Source organism: Staurois parvus, unplaced genomic scaffold, assembly GCF_062004578.1.
Source record: "Staurois parvus isolate SC_StPar_1 unplaced genomic scaffold, SC_StPar_1.0 ptg000437l, whole genome shotgun sequence".
NCBI classification, from domain to species: Eukaryota; Metazoa; Chordata; class Amphibia; order Anura; family Ranidae; genus Staurois; species Staurois parvus.
This window is the reverse complement of record NW_028318233.1, coordinates 448,974-469,355: the sequence shown is the minus strand read 5'-3', so window position 1 is coordinate 469,355 and position 20,382 is coordinate 448,974. Positions and strand designations below refer to the sequence as shown.

The window sequence follows — 20,382 nt, the reverse complement described above, 5'->3', positions numbered from 1 at the left end:
TCCATGCAGATCCATCATTTTCAGACACTAGCACAAACCTGGGGACTCTGAGTGGGGTTAGGATTATAGGGAGGCACTGAGGACGGGTCTTATAAAAAAAACTTTGCCCATGTCCAATCATCACCTGAAGGTACACACCTATAATCCATGGAGTTAGAATACTCTACCTGTGTCCTGCAATGTATAATTAAGAAAGCAAGGTTTTTAGCACACAAATACAAAAAAACAAAAAATGGATTAAATAGAAAAACTAAAAAAGGCAAAACTTTTTTTTTTTTTTTTGGAAAGAGTGGAGAAGGATTAGAACACCTGTCAATTTTTGTTGCTGTCCGTGCATGCATTAGAGAGCTTCCCCCTGTCTACTGGTCATTGAAAGTAAAAGAAAACCCCAAATATTGGGTTGACCCCAGAAAAGTAAGAGGAAATCTTCCAATGGGGAGACTAGTTCTTGTGACCTGGGGGTCCCCACGGAATTCCCTTAATTTTCAGGGATTTCCTCTCAATTCCTGTTTGGCTATGGGACAGGAAGTGATAGGAAATCTCCACAATAGAACACAGATGATGAAAAACAATTTGACCGAGATTATAACCCTCCCCTACTGTATCCAAAAAGAAAAAAAAAAAAAAAAAAAGTTTTGCCTATAGTTCTACTTCAAGATACATTAACACAATGACCTCTTCCCATGAAAGTGTTAATAAATACAAGAACGTTCGGAAAAATTAAACAGAAATTCCATTAATAAACGTTTATTAAGGGGCGGTGTTACACAGCTTTAGACAGCATAGAATACAAGTGGCGTTGTTAACATTTATTAACAGGAATAGAAAAATAAGTTGGGCAGTGCTGGTCCTCATGAATATTGAAGTTAAAAAAAGAATAATTTAGTTCAAATTCATGGCATGTCCTATTTCCTCCTTCCAAAACCCCCTCGCCTGCCTCTGCCTCCACCTCTGTTTGATGAATTCCTGTTGTTGCGCCTTCTGTCGAATGATCTGCCACCTCTGCCGCCCCTACCACGTGGACCTTCTAGGTCTCTCCTTGATTCGTTAAGTGCTGGGAGCTCGGTTGCCACAGAAAGCTGCCAACGCCTTGAATCTTTCCAGGAATCCTAAAATAAAGGAATCAAGGTTTATTTTCATTTACAATTCTATGCATCTGTTAAATCTGAAAGATAAAACAAATAACCTAGTTTAAATAGTACACACAGCAATGTTAAAATTACAGCTGAAAATGCAAGCTTTCCAAAGAAATGTTGAGTTCAAAAGGCACAGGCTGGGACCACTTATGGAAAGGCTTTAACTGACTTGTAATTGTGAAGTGACTAAGTATAAATGAATCAAAAGGCAACATAAAAATAAAAAGATTGGTGTGATTAAAATAGTTATGGTTTCAAAACATTAAAAAAAAGAGTATCTGTCAGGTTTATACAGTAAGATAGTACAAAAAGGAACAATGATCTATCAGGGGAACTGGTAATCATTGAATATTTCAAAACACCAGATGACATCTGGCAAGTCGCCCAAGTCCCTCCAGTCTTCCTGCACAAGCATAACCATCGTGAAAGCTCCAGTAGAACTCCAACCATGCACATTTTTACAAGTGTTTAATAATGGCATATATCGGTTTTGTTATCCCTTCCTTTGCATTACTGCTACCTAGATCAGGTCCCTGCTGATAGGGCAAGGTGGCAAGGCTGATTTGCTGTTCAACAAGGAGGCGATATAGGAAGTGGAGTTGCTTTAAAAGGCACAAGAGCATAAACCTGTCTTACCTGTGCAGAGGAAAACAGGTTTTTAAATCATAGGATGGGCTGTGCAGAATTACAAATTCTTTGATGGTGAAATCACATGTATTTTAACTGTGGGTGTTGCTCTTTGCCTTAACGTGTTACTAAACCCACAACAGTAAAATCAGTCTATATATGCAGTGAAGCATGCTTGTTATACTCACTGTGGAACCTAAGGGGTTAATCCTCTGCATTGTGTAAAAATGCTGTTTGATCCCGACTTCTCTGATCCCACCCTTCTTCCAGTACCCCCCTCTTATCTCCTGATAAGACATATCATGTGAAGACACTCTGCACATGCTCAGTTTGGTGTGCATTGCTCGAGAGATTTTTTTTTTTTTTTTCTTGGTAGAGTGCATGTGATCAGCACAGGGCCAATAAGCACTGCCCAGATAGAGGTGAGGGGTTCTGCATCCTCAGAGCAGAAAGAAAACTCCTACAAGCTGTAACCAGTGCTTAGCTGAACACTGATAGAAGTCACAAGACTGCTCTAACTGCTGATGTGAAAAAGGTATTTAGCAGTTTATATTTACTAAAAAAATTGCACTTCCATGTTCTGTGTACTGTGGGAGACCAGATATAGTGAATGTAGGGTCCTGGGTTTAGTAACACCAAGTTTTACCTTAAGTGTTATGTAGATGCAGGTTTCTAAACTGTTCTTGGTGCTTTGCTGCATAAATCAACTGAACACAAATTAATATTGTCATACCAGAATTTTAGAAAGCTACTTACTTGAAAAGTCTTTAAAGTATCTTCCTTAACATCAAAACAAACACCCTGTTGGAAAGATAAAAGATATTAATTTGGTTACAAGAAACAATGCTTTTGATATGCCTTATGCCATAGAAAGTCCTTAAAAGGGAGCACCTATTAAACTGTTTGGGTAAATAGTATTTTATATAAAAAAAAAGTTATCTTACCATGGAATCCTTTAGGAGGCACATCCTCTGAATTTGGGAATCAATGTCTTCTCCCATTTGTTCTTTAACTGCACGCCAAACATAGCTCAAATTATGGATGGGAACTGAAGTCTTCAATACAACTGTGACATAGCCCTGCAATGCACAATAAACATTTTAATGATTTGCAAAAGGAAAAATAGAAGATGTTGAATAAAAGTAAAACTCCTGGCTATCGCTCCCACCCCCCTCCTAACACCTATACTAACACTAACCTTGAAAGGAAATAAGCATTTTCCGATTTTCAGGGTGCTCGGGTCTGGTCAAATGACTGGCTCCTGTGTCAGCCAGCAGCGGCTTGAGGAGAGAGAAGGGAGAACGGACAATGGATGGCTCATTGTAAGCCTATGGGTGATATCACTGCTCAAGCATTCCAGCCATCCGCAAGCGCGCTGTTCTCCCAAGTAGCCTGCCCCGGTCGACACCAGTTAGATCAGGTGACCAGACCAGAGCACCCTGAAAATAGGCAAGCATATGCATCTTTTTGCCCAGTTAGTATAGGTGTTAAAAAGGAGAGTGGAAGCAGTTTTAAGATTAAGGTTAGCCTGGATTACTAATTTAATCTTGCATTAACACATGAATATTGATTGTCTTTATGTTACCTATATGAATAATTCACACTACTACACAAAAAAACAAACAAAAAAAACAAAAAAACTGCACACTGGTATTAATAGCAACCACACTTTAATCAAGCTTGTCTGCCAAAAACATGCATCTGTATGTCCAAATATAAAGTGGTCACTTGCTTTTAGTTTATATTACCTTATGTGTACTAATTATGCACAGAAAATCATAGTCAATCCCAAATTATGCCAACTTTGGCCATTTGGGGTTCTGCAACTGACAGCTGGCTCCAGCAATTACACTGGGTAGAGGAGGCACAGCAGTAAAAGGAAGCCCAAAAAAGTACAAGGATGCGCAATGTGCCTAGATGAGGCTGTTAAGTGCCTTGTATGTCAAAAGTTTTCAAGTGGTAAAGAAGGTTGCCAAGTGGTATAATGTATCACATAAAATAACTATTCATCATTCGTTCTATGGGAATAAAGAAATACCACTCAAAATGTCAAGAGAATAAAAAAAAAGTATCCACATTTTTGCCATTAATGTCATACCACACGGGTTTTAGGAAAGTAACCCTCAATTTTAACACCTGTTACCATGTATATAATACACATCTGAACGTAAAGTGAACCTATAGTGAAATGTTGGGATGCATCTATCAAGAGTAACAAAAGTTCAGCTTTACTGGAGAAGTCTTTCTATAGGTTCCCTCCTGTGCCGGTCACACAGCACAAACTAGGGCCTTATGTTACAGTGCATTCATAAAAAGGTATTCAGACCCCTTCACTTTTTTTAATTTTGTTATGGTGCAGCCTGATACTACAGTTGTTTAAATTCATTTTTTCTCATTAATCTATACCCCGTACCCCTAATAACAAAGTGAAAACAGAATTGTAGATAATGTTTGCAAATTTACAAAAAAGGAAAAAACTGAAATATCCCATTGGCACACAGTTGTGCTCAAAAGTTTGCATACCCTGGCAGAAATAGCGAAATCTTGGCATGGATATTGAAAATATGACTGATCATGCCAAAAAACTGTCTTTTAAAGGATAGTGATCACATGAAGCCACTTGTCACATACTGTTTTTTAATCATAACAGAAAAATCACTCAAATGGCCCTGATCAAGTTTACATACCCTGGAATGTTTGGCCTTGGTACAGACACACAAAAGGTGACACGCAGGTTGAAACGGCAATTAAAAAGTTAATTTCCCACATCTGTGGCTTTTTAAATTGCAATTAGATACTGAGCCCTGGGAACCAGAGAAGAACTGCATAAGAAGGTAATAGAGCTTTATAAGGATTAAAAAAAAAAAAAGGATATAAAAAGATGTCCAGCGCTTTGAATATGTCAGTCAATACTGTTAAATCATGTATTAAGTGGTGGAAAATTCGGGGATCCCTTGATACCAAGCCAAGTACAGTTAGAGCAAGAAAGATTGCAGCCACAACTGACAGAAGAATTGTTTGGTATACAAAGAAAAACCAGTACAGGTAACCTCAAGAGAAATAAACGCTGCTCTGGAAAAAGATGGTGTGGTTGTACTGAAGGAGCACAATACGATGATACTTGAACAAAAATTAGCCGCATGGTCGAGTTGCCACAAAGAAGCCTTCGCTGCGCCAATGCTACAAAAAAAGGCCAGTGAGGTGTGTCAAAGTGTGGTCGGACATATTATAACTAGCCTTTTCTGTGGCATTGGTGAAGTAAATACCAAAAGTCTACCCAATATTAATACTGTACATGGACCTGGTTCCAACAAGTCTCTATCAAGCAGGTTGCTACTTAAACATTCAGTAGGTATGTTTCAAGCAAATGTTTTGAAATAATTTATATACCTAATCACAAATACTTTAGAGGCTCTGATTTTTTTAAATGCAAAAATGACAAATTCTGCCAACGCTTGCAACAGTGTCCCCCACCAAGTTTTTTTTTGTCTCCAGCCGAGTTAAGCTTTAGGCCATCAGTCTACATTTACAGTAGCAAAAATTACACATAAATTTCCACTAATGACTCAGTCCTAAGTCAGCTTGTTTCCCTGCTATTGCTGCATGTTCCATATCTGTTTATTCTTAAAATATGTTTTGAAAAGTGTTCTTACCGTTTCCAAATTAAGAAATGATCGTTGTTTTAAAGATGAAGCTCCAGAAATATGTGCTAAAGCTGCTGCAAGCGCATTTAATGCTCCTTTCTTTTCAATAAGTTCTTCTGCATATACTTTAAAATGTTCAATGACATCAGCTGGGATGGAATCCAGTGACCTATAAAACAAGATCAGATCAACACCAGTAGCAGTAAATAGTCACACAGTATGTGCCCCTTCCAAATTTGCAGCCACTTTACCATGTCCCCAATGTTTAAAGGCTAGAAGTTAAAAAATAAAAATAGATAGGCAGAAACAATGAACTTTTTTTTTTTTTTGTAAACAAGTCTTCATGGTTGCAGTGCAACCATGGGTGCGATGCACAGGCTCCTGCAGACACTTCTCCTAGCTCTCTGTCTGTACCAAGGTATGAGCTTTTAGTTGCTGCAAGAAGTTACAATGGACTAGGTGTATGTTCTGCTGAGAAATACAAGTCTATCAGCCACAGTGGCAGACGTGACTTGTACTTTATTCACAGATCTTAGAATGAATCATACAGCTCTGCAGGCAGAGCCAAGCATGGCATCATGAAAATCAAAGTGATGGCTGCTGTCTCCTGGTACAGGACTGCACCAATTTGTTGTAGAATGTGTGAGCCCAGAAATGTTGGGCACTCTGATGAAGAAAAACGGCCAGTCCTTGTAGTCCTCAGCTCTGACTTCTGATCTCCAGTTCTATTTTGTTTATTCACCACTCTGATGGGACCCTCATCAAGCAATAGTGAGCCACAGCAGTGGGAGGGCCAGAGCAAGCAACCTCAGCACCTAGCTTTCTAAGCTTTACGTGGCTGATTGTAACACATTAACTGCTATGGAAACAAAAAATTATCCTGCACTGCTAAACATTTTTGTTTTGGATATCCATTATTTGCCAACTGTAATCCATATCTTTACATTTCATGCTTAGTATTTAATTCACCTGCAATAAAGATTTTGAAAAAAATAAAAATGAATTACTTTATTGCATCAGCGCTGGAGGACTGGGCAACATTCAGTATGGATGGGATACCAACCCGCTTGAACTTGATACCCTAGGAGAAAGCAAAGAGTTATGGACTTTCTGTAAGACACATAAGGGTACTACAATAAGCTTCGGGAGGATAATACATAACACTCCATTCCATATCCCTATAATATAAAATATACATAAGAGCAAAACATTGGTGCCACTTGATTGCAGATTCACATACCGTACTCCTCTCCACAGCTGGGAGATAATGTCGGTCTCTGGGTTCATAAAGAGAAATACAAACTCCTGTGCGCCCAGCTCTACCCGTACGTCCTGAACGATGGACGTATGCATCCGCTTCCTATAGATAGGACACAACAGTTATAGCCTATTATCCACAAGTTACAAAACTGTTATGCAAACAGCATTCCAGGTAAACTAGGTCATGAATATAACAGTAATAATGGTTAGGGAACATTGCAGTATATTTACAAATCAGCTAGCCGAAGAGCACAAATTCTGAATAAAGTAACAAAATTACAAAAGAGCCTCACCTTTGGTGCAGAATACAACACAACAAGATCAACTTCTGGAATGTCTAGACCTCGAGCAGCAACATTTGTTGCAATAAGAACTTCAAATGATCCATTTCTAAAGCCTTTCAAGATGATTTCGCGCTCCTTTTGCTGAAGGTCGCCGTGTAGAGCTTTGGCAGACTGCAAAAAATTTTAATTTTAATTTTAAAATTTGTTAGACAGCATCCACTTTGCTGATTTTTTTTAAATCCTTTATTTAAAATTATTAGCAGAATACAATATGCCGTAGAAGACCAAAAACCCTGCACAGTATGAAGGCGTAAGAAAATAGGAGCACAGAAAAATAACTTACATGAGAACGGACATAGCTCATAAGAAGGTACAACTGGAAGAGGGTCTTCCTTTCACTGGGGAGGGGGGGAGGTGGAAGGAAGAAAGAAGAGGGAAAGGTGAACGGAGGGAGGGAGGAAAGGGAAACATGACAGATGGTTCTGCCACAGTATCCACAACCAGACAGCCCATTTTGTAACAAAGCATCAGGGCATCCACAGTAGCCTTGCTGAATTTAAAAAAAAAAAAAAAAACTGAATTTAGGGTATAGCAGTTTTTATATTGGTCCAGCTTGGATTAACGTAAGTGTGTGTGTACCATACACCTGTGGGACACCTCCAGAAATCACTGTAGCAGGCACTGGATTCCAATGGATTCAAGCTGGATCAATGTAAAAACTGCCATACTTGAAATTCATTTATAAGTTTACTGGCTTTGTTTAAATAAAAATCTATAGCCTTTTTTCCCCCCACAATATGTGTATAATTATATGCTGGCTTTATAGAAACTGAAAGCAGTATACTGAGCATGTCCTTGACCCTTGAAACTCTCACAAAACTGTTAGAATATTAAAGTTTGCAAATAACAATCAAGTAATGGTATTTATGGAACACAAAAGTCCTGTTGTAGCAAATGTAAAACAAAATACAGACCTGTTTCAGTGAGCCACAGTTGGTTGATAATTCATGAGCTTCTAATTTGGAGTCACAAAAAACGATGGTTTTCCCATGACTTCCACTATAAACTTGGACAATGTCACCTAGAGCAACTGCCTTCTGGTATCGGTTACACTCAATGGCCAAATGCTGCAAGGAAAAAAAAAAAGAGAAAAACAAAATTAACTACATATTAAATGAACAGTTCCCAGCTATGTATTTCACCAAGGACGCTTTCCTCCCCTTTTTTGTTTACTTTGTTTTATACTCCTGCCCTCACTCATTGGTACCTAGGCGAGAATGGAGTGTCCTACTCCTGCACCCTCCTGGAATATCGCATACCCCAGGACACTGCTACAGGGACACAGCAGACAGATGGATGACATAGGAAGGGAAAATGCAAGACCTGGCCCGTGACAGCAAATTGCAGCAGGACAATGCTGGGCAGTTGAGCAGGTTATCTGAATAGAACCCAGCATTACAAGTAAGAGGGGATTTAAAAAAGGGGATTTAGTCAAGTTGACAAGACAACAAGCCAAAATGACCAAAATGAGCACATGTATGCATTACCAGAAACCATAACAGTTCTCCGGATGAACATTAAACAATGAGCTACTAACCTCAACGGTGATGGCAGCCCTCTGACTACGGTGTCCAACAAGGTCAATCTTTGCGTATTCCTTTTTCATATATTTTTTGGCAACATTGTACATCCAATCTGGGCATGTTGCAGAGAATAGGAGAGTCTGTGGATTCTGTTCGGGATCTTCAAGACAAAGGAGACAAAGTTGTAATAAACTGTCATAGTTATAAAACTACTTCAATGTTGTGGCTAGGATAAAAGATAAAGCTATGTGAAAATATTGACTTTCACAAGATTCATCCCACCTTCCTACTGATTGCTGTGGCAGCGCATCACAAACAATGATCAAAAAAAAGGTAAGAGCCAGGCTCAACTTTTGCAGGAAAATTCCACATTTCACTTGTCTATACATCTGTATTTCAACATGCATTTTCCATCACATTATGAGCACTTCGTTTTAGCTGAATGGCACAGGTATTCATTACAGAACATAATGCATGCACAAATATACTGTCAGAAAGGTTAAGTGGGAAATTAAACCTAAAGATTTGGGGTTGAATGAATGTTTTAACATTGAAGAATCCAGTCATTTTTGCTTGGTCGCCCTGCCTGTTCACAGGTACATGGTTATTACAACTGAAAGACATCAGGCAAGTGCGCTTACTGGTAAAGCTTTTTTTTTTTTACGTCATTCTGTTTGACACTTACCAGGTTTGTAACGGACAGATAAGATTTCTTCCACTTGTTCAGCAAACCCCATCTCTAACATCATATCTACCTCATCTAGCACCACATGTTCAAGTGCAGTGAGGTTCAATTTATAATTCTGGATAAGATCCCGTATACGACCAGGTGTCCCAACAAGTATGTCAAGTCCAGTTCTAATAGCAAATACTGATGAAAGACAGGGAAAAGAGGTACATTAGTAATACATAATCCAGAACTGACCATAACTTTCTATATGGTGTGACGTTTGCATTATTTAAACCAGAAAATGCTAATATTGTAATAAAAGTGTGATATTATTTATGCTGACAGCTGCTTAAGCAAATCTCTGATGAAGGGCTAACAAGCAGTTTTAACCACCTGTGGACATTTTACATTATCCACTTGCCTTCCAGAGGATTTAACCCCCCTTCCTGACCAGGCCATTTTTTGCAATACAGTGTTGCTTTACTTCAACTGACAAGTGTGAGGTCATGCAGCACTACAGCCAAATGAAATTTATGTCCTTGCCTGACTGAATTGTGCCAAGCGCAAAGTTTGGTGGAGGGGGGATTATGTTGTGGGGTTGTTTTTCAAGGGTTAGGCTTGGACCCTTAGTTCCAGTGAAGGGAACTCCTAAGGCGTCAGCATACCAAGACATTTTGGACAATTTCACGCTCCCAACTTTGTGGGAACAGATTAGGGAAGGCCCCTTCCTGTTCTAACATAACTGCACACCAGTGCACAAAGCAACGTCCATAAAGACATGGATGAGTGGGTTTGGGGTGGAGGAACTTGATCTGACCTCAACCTGACAGAACACGTTTGGGATGAATTAGCAGAGACAGAGCCAGGCCTTCTCGCCCGACATCAGTGCCTGAAATCACAAACGTGCTTCTGGAAGAATGGTCAAACATCCCCATAGACACACTCCTAAACCTTGTGGACAGCCTTCCCGGAAGAGTTGAAGCTGTTATATCTGCAAAGGGTGGGCCAATTCAATACTGAAACCTACGGACTAAGACTGGGATGCCATTAAATATCATGTGCTGTGTAAAGGCGCATGTATACTTTTTAAAAGTCCCAATACTTTTGGCAATATAGTGTATCTTATGGGAAGAATGGTTTTAAAAAAGAATGGTCTGCTGTTATTTCCATAAAATCATTTCTAAGGAAGTAATTCAATAACAGTGGGAATAAATGGCTATGATAGCACAGCTACAGTCACTGGTGGTACTCTAACATTTCAGGACTGAAAGGGTTGAAATGTCAGATAATACTTACCCTGCTGCTGATAGGGACTTCCACCGTAAAAGCAACATGTCTTCAGCTTTTTAGATAAGCTGCGAATTTCATTCATAATTTGAATCGCCAGCTCTCTAGTAGGAGTTAGGATCAGAACCTAATTAAGAAGAATGTGAAAAACTACTTCAGTGTACACATCAATACAGAAAAGGGGGGGGCACAATAGCAGCTATGAGCTTGCCTTTACATTATCCAGCTGGTTCTGGGCAAATGTTACTCAATCACTTCTACAGGTGCAGCTAATTTTGAGGCTTGTCACTTTCTAGTTACTACCTGATGTTCAGCACACAAGATCTACCTTACTACAAATATGCCCCAGACTACACCCAAATATCTTTTCAATGCAAACCCCCAAATAGTTTTGAATAGTGAGAATACAGAATATATTAAATTGCTATTAAACTCCGGAAACCTACTACACCCAGCCAAACCCCAATTAAACAGGATTTTTCTTTTTAATAACATGTCACAGGGTGAACATTCCTCACTCTATTATTATTAATAAAAAAATGCAAGTTTCATACCCTTGGTGGGCGTCCGTTTGCCAGCGGCTCTTTATTTTCAATTAGCCTCTCAATTAAAGGAATGGCAAATGAGAAGGTTTTTCCAGTGCCAGTACGAGCCTGGACAACAACATCTTTCCCACTGTAGGCAGTGTGGAAGGTTTTAGATTGTATGGGAAACAGGTAAGTGACTCCTTTGGCTAGAATATAGAAAGGATGAAAAGTAGAAAAACAGAATATTAAACTAAAGAAATTTACTAAACCACCTCAAAACATTGGGATTTTACCTTTTATTAACATGAGACAGAGACAACATTCCTACTCTATTACTAGGTTCAGAGATAAACAACCATCTGTGAGAACTGTTCCTCTGCCATTTTTTTGACTGTCATGTAAAGTATATGTAAACCCCGGCGCCTACAGGCTAAGCAAACAAAATATTTTGTCCTAACTTCAAGAAAAACTTATATGGATGCCAGATTAGCAATACAAAAAACATGTGAAAGTATATCCTCATCTTTATGAGCCAATTAGACCCAGAGATGGTATATGTTTATTTATTTCAGGTACTTATATAGCGCTGTCAATTTACGCAGCGCTTTACACACACATATATATATATATATATATATATATATATATATATTGAACATTCACATCAGTCCCTAACCCTCAAGGGGTGTACAATCTAAGGTCCCTAACTTACATTCATACATACACATATTAGGGCCAATTTAGACAGGATCCAATTAACCTACCAGCATGTCTTTGGGGTATATATGAGTAATTCATTAAATATTTGTATGTGTCAGAAGTATTATGGTACTTGTGGTGTCACATTTCTGGCTAGCAGTGCAGCAAAAATGGTAAGTGGCTGGTTTTAAGAATGCGCAAGGTGGATTTAACAGAAGAAAACATATGCGGCTGTTCGGTTATACTGACTAAAACTGTGCAGAGTGAGAATATACTCAAGCCTAGATGTGAAACTTCCTTCCTCTGAGAGCAAACGTAAGCTGGCCAAACATGGATTCAAATTCATCCAGTTCAGCAGGGACCGGTTGAATTTTGATCCATGTGGCCACTGTGGCTGAACAGAAGTTGATCTACCAACTGACTACTGTTCAACTGCCCTGTTTGTATTTTTTCCACTCGATCAATGCTACAGGCAGCAGGCAATAGGCTGCAGCACTGATTAATGTATTCTGAGGGCGGGGAAGTTTCCCGCTGCCAGAATATAAAGCGGTGAGGAGCAGTTTTTTTTTCCTTCAATTTGCTGGTTGAACAAAAAAAAAAAAAAAAAAAAAAAAGGCACATAGCAAAGATGGTAAAGGAGGAATTACTGGGAAGACAACCTTTTCCTCCCTGCAGTGCTTGACTGTCATCCTACAGTGCATAGGAACATTATGGGATAAGTTCACCTTTCCTAACACATTACACCCATATTCAGGGTGTAACATATTACTGTTGCAGCAGCCCCTGCACTCTTCCCCCCATCCCCAGTTTTAACCGCGGGCCAGGGATCCTCTCCCTGCACCTGCTGTATACAACAGCAGATGATAGAATGGCTGGATCCAATGACTGTCAGAGTGAATGGTGTTTAGAAAACGACAAACTAAAATTTTACCTTGTAGATTAGCAATAGTTTCCTTACAAATTGGAAATTTTGAAAAATCTCCCTCGATTTTCTCCAAGTTAATTTCCTGCCATAAAACAAACATGCTTGCATTAATTTTTAGTTCTACTAAATGATATACACCATGCTCTGCAATGTTTTGATATTTATTCCACATACCTCTTCCTCCGTTTTGGATTCCTCTTTCATTCCATTTATTTCAGGCTCAGTTTTTCTTTTCTTAGCTGCAGGAGCACCACTGTCTTCACTGTCAACATTTTCCTTTACTTTCTTGGAATTTTTCTTTGTTTTAGCTTTTTTGCCACTCTAGAACAGAATAAAAACAGACTGAATTATACAATATGCACTGCACATAAGAAACAAACAGGAAATCCTTCACAGGATGGAGACTGCTACAGCATACACATAATTCAAATGAAAAAACTCGACAGTGTGAAATATCTTAATGAATTACAACACATGGGGGGGGGGGGTTGCAGATCAGTCACTGGGAAGAGCAGAACATTATGGAAAACTGAGAACTATTTTTCTAAAAGCAGAAGCATACTCTCTATCCCCATTCAGACTGCCCTGAAAGGACAAAGGGAAAATGTGTTTTTTTTAACTGATGTATATTTGTGTCAGGCCCAGTGGGGATTAGATTATAGCCTTCTGTTGCTTCTCTGCCTACTGCAGATAATTGTGTGAATAAGTCTTACATTCGCCTGGATTCTTAGGTGTTATATGGGTATCCTGCTAGAGCAGGACAGAAGCCCATTTTAGGTTTGATTAAACATTGTAGCAAATGTGTTAAGCTCATCATTAATATGTCAATATCTAGGAAATGGAGTAAGAGGGTAACAGTCTCAATCTAAAATAGGTGCAGCGACATTCATGAACATACACACAACTAACCTATTTAACCTCCAAACATACTGTTTGCTATGCCAGATAACTGAATTGCATGTCAAATTCTTCCTCCTTTGTGTGAAATAAGCATATTTTTTAAATACGTATACAAACGCACTTCAGAAAAACTGGAATATGTAGTAAAGGACATACCAGAAGTACCAACCCCCTTTACTTATTTTTTTTTTTAAAGAAAAAGGTTTGCCTACATCATGCCATCCCACCAAGTAAAATCCCCTAGTGTTCTAGAAACAGTTAATACTAAGCCTTCAATTATGCAGAAAGATATTTGCCAAATTCACCAATTAAAACATCTCTGTAGACATCTAGACCATACCTATACTCTACACCAGACCTTCAAAGAGATGCATGGGAACATGTAAGCAAGATATGCTCTGAAACCTTAGTCTTGAATCTATCCACTAACTGCCATTTTGCATTTGAACATTTAAATGTAACTGTACGAGACCCATCAGTTACCCATAGTCTCCATGGTAATAGACAAATTAGGATGTAACGGTTATTGTCCTTTAGAATAAATAATTTCTATAAAATGTTTTGTAGTTTAAATATGAATAATCAAGTACTACTGAAAACCACTGGCATTAAAGCTGAATTCCAGGTAATTTTTTTTTTTTTTTTTACAAAGAGCAGGACTGCTTGAAACGGTCGCTCTGCTACTTGTCTCTTTATGAAAAACAGATCACTGAAGTATGCTGCAACCCTGTGTGTGAATTACTGTGTTACAGGAGACTGACTGTTTTGTGGACATACAATTTCTCCCAAAAAAGGTACAGTTGCCGCTTCCTTTTGTGCATGTGTGTAAATACAGTATATTAAGGAGTGGTTTTGCCTGTCAAAGGATTTTTAGTCCAGTTAAGATATTTGCAGATCTCTGCAAGACAGCACAACCAGGCTGAGAATCTGACTTTGCTGTACTTAAAGGATAAGTGCAATGTATGAAAATGCCAATATCTTCTAAGAAGCACAGCAAGGTCCCCTCCTTGCCCCCCACCTGTTATTGGACAGTGAGGAAAAAGCAGCAGAAAGATAAATTGCATCCCTTTGCCCTCTCCACTAGATATGTTCTTTGTCAGGACAAGTGCATTCCAACATGCTCAACTGGTTCCTTTCCCTTTCATAGTCTGAGCTCTGCTGTAGAGAGGACAAACAAAATCTGAAACCAAGTCAAATTTAGCTAATTACAATGCCTGAATTTAACAGTTAAACAGTTTCACAACTGCATGATTTGATGTTTTCTTTATATATGCCTGGAATTTAGCATTAAAGAGGGAATGTCACTCTCAGAGTGGATGACACACAGCACAGAATATCTGACAAAAGTCAACAGTTCTGGTGAAAGAAGAAAACACACAAAATCTATAAAAACAGCAAAATTCTGGTGCACAGAATGCAGCATTTATTACTTTTTCTCCATTGATCTCAGGTTCCGCTGCATCTTGCTGTGTTTCAGATTCTTCCAGACCCTTTTTTTGTTTTTTCTTTTTTAGCTTTTTTGATGTTGGAGCGTCCGATATGTCCTGCTCCTCACTACACTGCTCAGCTGTTTCAAAAGAACTCTCATTTTCTGCAAGTTGCTTCTTCTTTTTCTTCTTCAGTTTCGGTGTCTTCTGTCATCGGGAGAAATATATAAAATTTAGCTTAAGTCTCACAATATTTACAATACATGGGATACATGAGATTAAACAAAATACCTGATCATTGTTATTTAAATCTTCGTTCACCAAGCCATTGAGTTTAGTTGCTTGCTCAAAATCGAGTTCTTCTGCGTCCCCATTTTGCATTTTCCTCTTGATCTTCTTGGGTGTGGGAGTTTTAGAGTGTTTCTGGAAATTAATAGAAGACTGGGTCAAAGATACAACACTAAGCCTGAACTGTTATCAGAGATGATTTGTTGTGATAAATTACAAAAAGCGATTTGCTGTACAGAAAAGGAATTGGGCAAAACACAAATCAGGAACGTCATTTAAGGATTTAAAGCCCAACTCCGGTTTTCTCCTGCAGTACTCCCCTTTTCCCCCAGAGTTATGCCTCACAGAAAGTTGTTGCAATTACTGCACTCTTAGGTTGGACCCACCAGCCAGCCCCACTCGGAAACTAGTGTACAGGCAGTCATGGCCCCGTCTCAAGTAGTCCTCTAAACTACAGAATGTGTAGCTATTAGGCAGTATGCCAACGCTGGAGGAGCATACACATCACTATTGTGCAAAACGTGATCACAGTTCTGCTTCACCTAAAGGACAGAAACCCAGGCAGAGGTTGGAACACCCTTAAAAAAAAAAAAAAAAAAATTCAGACAAGTAGAGGCATATTTATTTTCAACCCTAATTACCGAAGTCAAGCTTCGGGTGCTCTTCCAAAAAAGCCAAGCTTCAAAGTTTCTAAATCAGAACCTCAACAAGCATGCTGTAAATGTCTGTTAGAATTCCTTAACCTCATACTGGTTCCAGGTTTGCTTCCTATGAATCTGCTTTACATGGTTGATCCAGGGAATATCCGATTGCCTTTCCAGGGATCAGGAAGGAATTGTTTCCCCATCAAGAGTAAAATTGGATCATGTTTTGCTGGGTTTTTTTTTTTTTTTTTTACTTCTCTGGATCAACTGTGGGTATAGGATAATTTTTTCAATGGTTGAACTACATGGACTTTTGTTTTTTTTCAGCCAGACTATGTAACTATGGTGACAAAAGTGTGGGCTTGCTCCCAAGGCGGGCTGTGTGTGTCCATTGACACACACATTGTGGCTCAGACTGCTCCCCACTCATTCCTCACAGGATTTAACAGCAGCAGGAACCAATGGACAAAACAATATATATAAAAAAACAATCCATTACAACCACTTTAATGCAGGGAATGCCTTTCACTTTAATGCAGGGTATGGCTTTCAAGCTGGCAGTACTGTTTACTGCCAGAGTGTACCATTGCTGCATTACCCTGGGTGGAGGCGGGGTCTGCTAGTGAATTTGGGGTCAATTCACTAAGAGATAAAACCCCCCAAAAAACGTGTCATTTACAGAATGCATTAAATATTTATGTTTTGCAATATTTATCACTTAAGCACTTCCTGTCCGCACTATAGCAGACGTACTGCTACAAGGTGGCATGGGTATGCAAAATTTCATATATTTATGTAATTTTGCATTTCCAGGTAGGAGGTGCACCCTACCCGTGCTGCTATTCGCACCCTCAGCCAAGCATCTCTGACAGGGGCAGGGAGAACTGTTTGTAAACAAAACAGCTGCCTCCCTGGTCAGCTTGTGCACTCTACCATGCAAAGCAGTGTGCTAACGGTGAAGCACAAACACAGGACACCATGTCAAAACAACACACAGTTAACCCTTTGATCTCCCCAAATGTTAACCCCTTCCTGCCCAGTGCCATTAGTACAGTGTAGGTGCTTTTTATATTAGCACTGATCCCTGTTATTGGTGTCACTGGGGATATCAGTGACACCAAGTCAATTCCCCCCAGTGTCAGAATGCCTGCCACAATTCTGCAATAAGTCACTGATCGTTGCCATTACTAGTAAAGACAAAAAAAAAAAAAAATCCTAGTATATATACCGTTTGTAAACACTATAACTTTCATTTAAACCAATTAACTTACATGGATTGGAGTTTTTTGGCCTACATTTATGACGACATTTGATTTTTGGAATTTTTTCACTGGAAATGTTTAATAACAGAGTCAAATGTTTTTCTCTCAAAATTGTCTTTTTTTTTATAGAGAAAAAAAAAAAACAGGCAATCAAATACCACCAAAAGAAAGCTCTATTCGTGGGAAAAAAGGATGTAAAATTTGGGTGCAGTGTTGAATGACCGTGCAATTGTCAAGTAACAGCGCCATATTAAAAAAAATGGCCTGGTCAGGGGGTAAATCCTCAGGAGGACAAGGGGTTAAATTTAGCTTTATTTTTACTTTTTTTGTCATGCCAACACTGCACCAGAGGAAGATAGTTCTGTAGATTAATGCACACAGAAATATTATGAAACTGAAAACTTTCTAGTGTGGTTACATTCACACAACGATCTCCCTCTAATGAGGTTACAATTTATATTCATTGCTGAGCTCAAAGCAGAACATTTCCACACTGATACATTGTATACTTTTCACTTTCTGGTCAGAGCAGAGTTCCCCTCATTGTTACTTTGTACATTGCTAAAATACTGACCGCCTACTGGAGGTTATAAATACAGAATGTGTGTTCCTGAGCCCTGGTTCACACCTGAGATGTTCCAATTACAAACTGCACCTGAAGTCATATGGAATGTATTTCTATGGCACGGCCTTAATCAGTACGATTTGAAGCAGCGTGATTTCAACAATAGCTCCTGTACTACTTGTTTCCGATTTCATTGCGACTTACGAAAATCACACGGATCTGAAGCTTTGAAAGTGAAGTATCGCCATTTCACATTTGCATTCAGTGTGAATCAGGGCTTAGTGAATTGACTTTTTGTTTTTGCAGTTTGTACTTCACATTCAATATTTTACTTTAGTATGTTGACTTATGTCATGGGATATTTCTGACAAATTAGTCATGTGATCTATCGCATGCAGAATCCTTTAGTGAATTGAACCCTTTTGTGTGAAGTTATCTGCATATTTAAACTTGCACCACCAACGGGGCGCCACGGCTGGGGACGCGATGGGGGGGCCCCCACGGCTTGGGACGCGATGGGGGGGGGCCCCCACGGCTGGGGACGCGATGGGGGGGGGCCCCCACGGCTGGGGACGCGATGGGGGGGGGCCCCCACGGCTGGGGACGCGATGGGGGGGCCCCCACGGCTGGGGACGCGATGGGGGGGCCCCCACGGCTGGGGACGCGATGGGGGGGGCCCCCACGGCTGGGGACGCGATGGGGGGGGGCCCCCACGGCTGGGGACGCGATGGGGGGGGCCCCCACGGCTGGGGACGCGATGGGGGGGGCCCCCACGGCTGGGGACGCGATGGGGGGGGCCCCACGGCTGGGGACGCGATGGGGGGGGCCCCACGGCTGGAGACGGGATACAAGAGTGATGATCTACTAAGCCAACCTGAGCACACAGAACAGTGATCACTCCTAATAGAAGATCCGACAGCTGACTCCGCCATCTAAGTACATTAGATTCTTGGAAAACCGAAAGTCTGTAGAACTACAAGTCCCAGCGTTGTCCTTCCAGGTATGGTAGATGATTCTTGCTCCCCCCATGCCCCATACACAGTCCCTCTGTTCCTGCACTGACCCCCCCCCACACGTGTGTACACAGCGCTGTTTACATGCTGCTCTCCTCCCCGCTCCAGGCCGAACCCTGATAAAAGTCACACGCAGCCCCCCCACACCTCTCACTTCGCCCCCCACCTTATTATTGCCGACTCCGCTCTCCATTTCCTCGCTCAGAAGTATCCCGGGCATCGATGGGCCGCTCTAAAAGTCCCGCACTGGACAGAGAGGGGATCCAACAGCTGGCCACGCTACGAGAGGCAGCGTGAAAAGGGAAGAGGAAGTGACATCACCCCGCCTACTTCCTTCTCGCAGTGATGTTCTATGGCTGCGACGCCTCCATGTTGAAAGGCCCGGCTGTGCCATTTTATATGTGGCCCGTAGGTGTCGCTGTAGAACGTGTGTTCATGGTACTCTATAGCTACTTGAAGAGCCTATCCTGCCATTTTGTTTACAAGCAAAAATCTGCTTTTTTTTTTTTTGCTAGAAAGTTACTTAGAACTCCGAAATATTATATTTTTTAACAGAGGTCCAAGAGAATAAAATAGTGGTTGTTGCCATTTTTTTACATCACACGGTATTTGTGCAGCAGTTTTTCAAATGCCATTTTTTTATTTAAATAGACGGTCATTTTAATGCAAAAACACAATGTATAGCCCATTTTGTGGTGGAATATAAAAGAGGGTGTTACACCGAATAAATAGATACCTAACATGTCACTCTTCCTGCCCAGGCCAATTTCCAGCTTTCAGCGCTATTGCATTTTGAATGACAATTGCGCAGTCATGCAACACTGTACCCAAATGACATTTTTATCATTTTTTTGTGACAGAGCTTTATTTTGGTGGTATGTAATCATCTCTGGGTTTTTCATTTTTTTCTTAAACCAAAAACCACAGAAAATTAAAAAAATAAATAAAAGTTTTTTCTTAGTTTTTGTTATAAAATTTTGTAAATAAGTGATTTTTCTCCTTCACTGATATGCGTTAATGAGGCTGCAGTGATGGGCACTGATAGGCTGCACTGATGGACACTGATGGGCACTGATGAGGAGGCACTGGTAGGTGGCACTGATGGCCATTCACAGGCATCAATGATGCGCACTGAAAGGCAGCACTCATATATGGCACTGATAGGTGGCACTGAGAGGCAGCACTGACTGGCACTGATAGGTGGCACTGACTGGCACTGATGGGTGACACTGAAAGGCAGCTCAGATGGGCACTGATATGTGGCATTGATGTGACACTGATGGGCACTGAAATGTGGCATTGATGGGCACTGGCAGGTGGCATGGATGAGCACTGACAGCTTGCACTGATAGACACTGACAGGTGGCACTGCTGGGGCTACACAGATCATCAGGGCACACTGATCATCAGTGCTCTGATGATCAGTGTACATGTCCCCTTCGCGGAATACCGATTACCGGCTCTCCTCTCCTCTCAAGCTGTCAGCGTGACAGCTCGTGAGGAGAGAAATGCCGATAACCGGCATTTCCCTGTTTACATGTGATCAGCTGTGATTGGACACAGCTGATCACATGACCGAGTCGACATCTTTAGCTCTTTCCGTGGATCGGTGATCTGCTGTGTCTGAGGGACACAGAACAC

General features: G+C 40.4%; 1 protein-coding gene across 1 annotated transcript; it reads right to left on the bottom strand.

The window, feature by feature from the left end:
* Positions 1-731: 731 nt before the first annotated feature.
* Positions 732-19,063, bottom strand: LOC149454131 (nucleolar RNA helicase 2-B-like). Its single transcript, XM_089687737.1, has 17 exons — positions 18,908-19,063; positions 15,261-15,392; positions 14,973-15,176; positions 12,817-12,963; positions 12,649-12,724; positions 11,046-11,224; positions 10,501-10,618; positions 9,220-9,405; positions 8,549-8,694; positions 7,926-8,078; positions 6,961-7,122; positions 6,648-6,767; positions 6,415-6,488; positions 5,417-5,576; positions 2,708-2,842; positions 2,520-2,564; positions 732-1,109 (listed from the first exon to the last, which is right to left on the bottom strand). Exons 1-17 carry the CDS (start codon positions 18,959-18,961, stop codon positions 906-908), a joined length of 2,295 nt encoding a protein of 764 aa, XP_089543863.1. The 5' UTR covers positions 18,962-19,063; the 3' UTR covers positions 732-905.
* Between the last annotated feature and the right edge of the window lie 1,319 nt (positions 19,064-20,382).

Excerpts from the sequence above, each read along its gene's own strand:
- LOC149454131 (XM_089687737.1), bottom strand. The coding sequence starts at position 18,961 with ATGCCCGGGATACTTCTGAGCGAGGAAATGGAGAGCGGAGTCGGCAAT. Across the intron at positions 15,177-15,260 it reads ATTTAAATAACAATGATCAG|AAGACACCGAAACTGAAGAA; the intron begins GTATTTTGTTTA and ends TCCCGATGACAG. Across the intron at positions 2,565-2,707 it reads GCCTCCTAAAGGATTCCATG|GGTGTTTGTTTTGATGTTAA; the intron begins GTAAGATAACTT and ends TCTTTCCAACAG.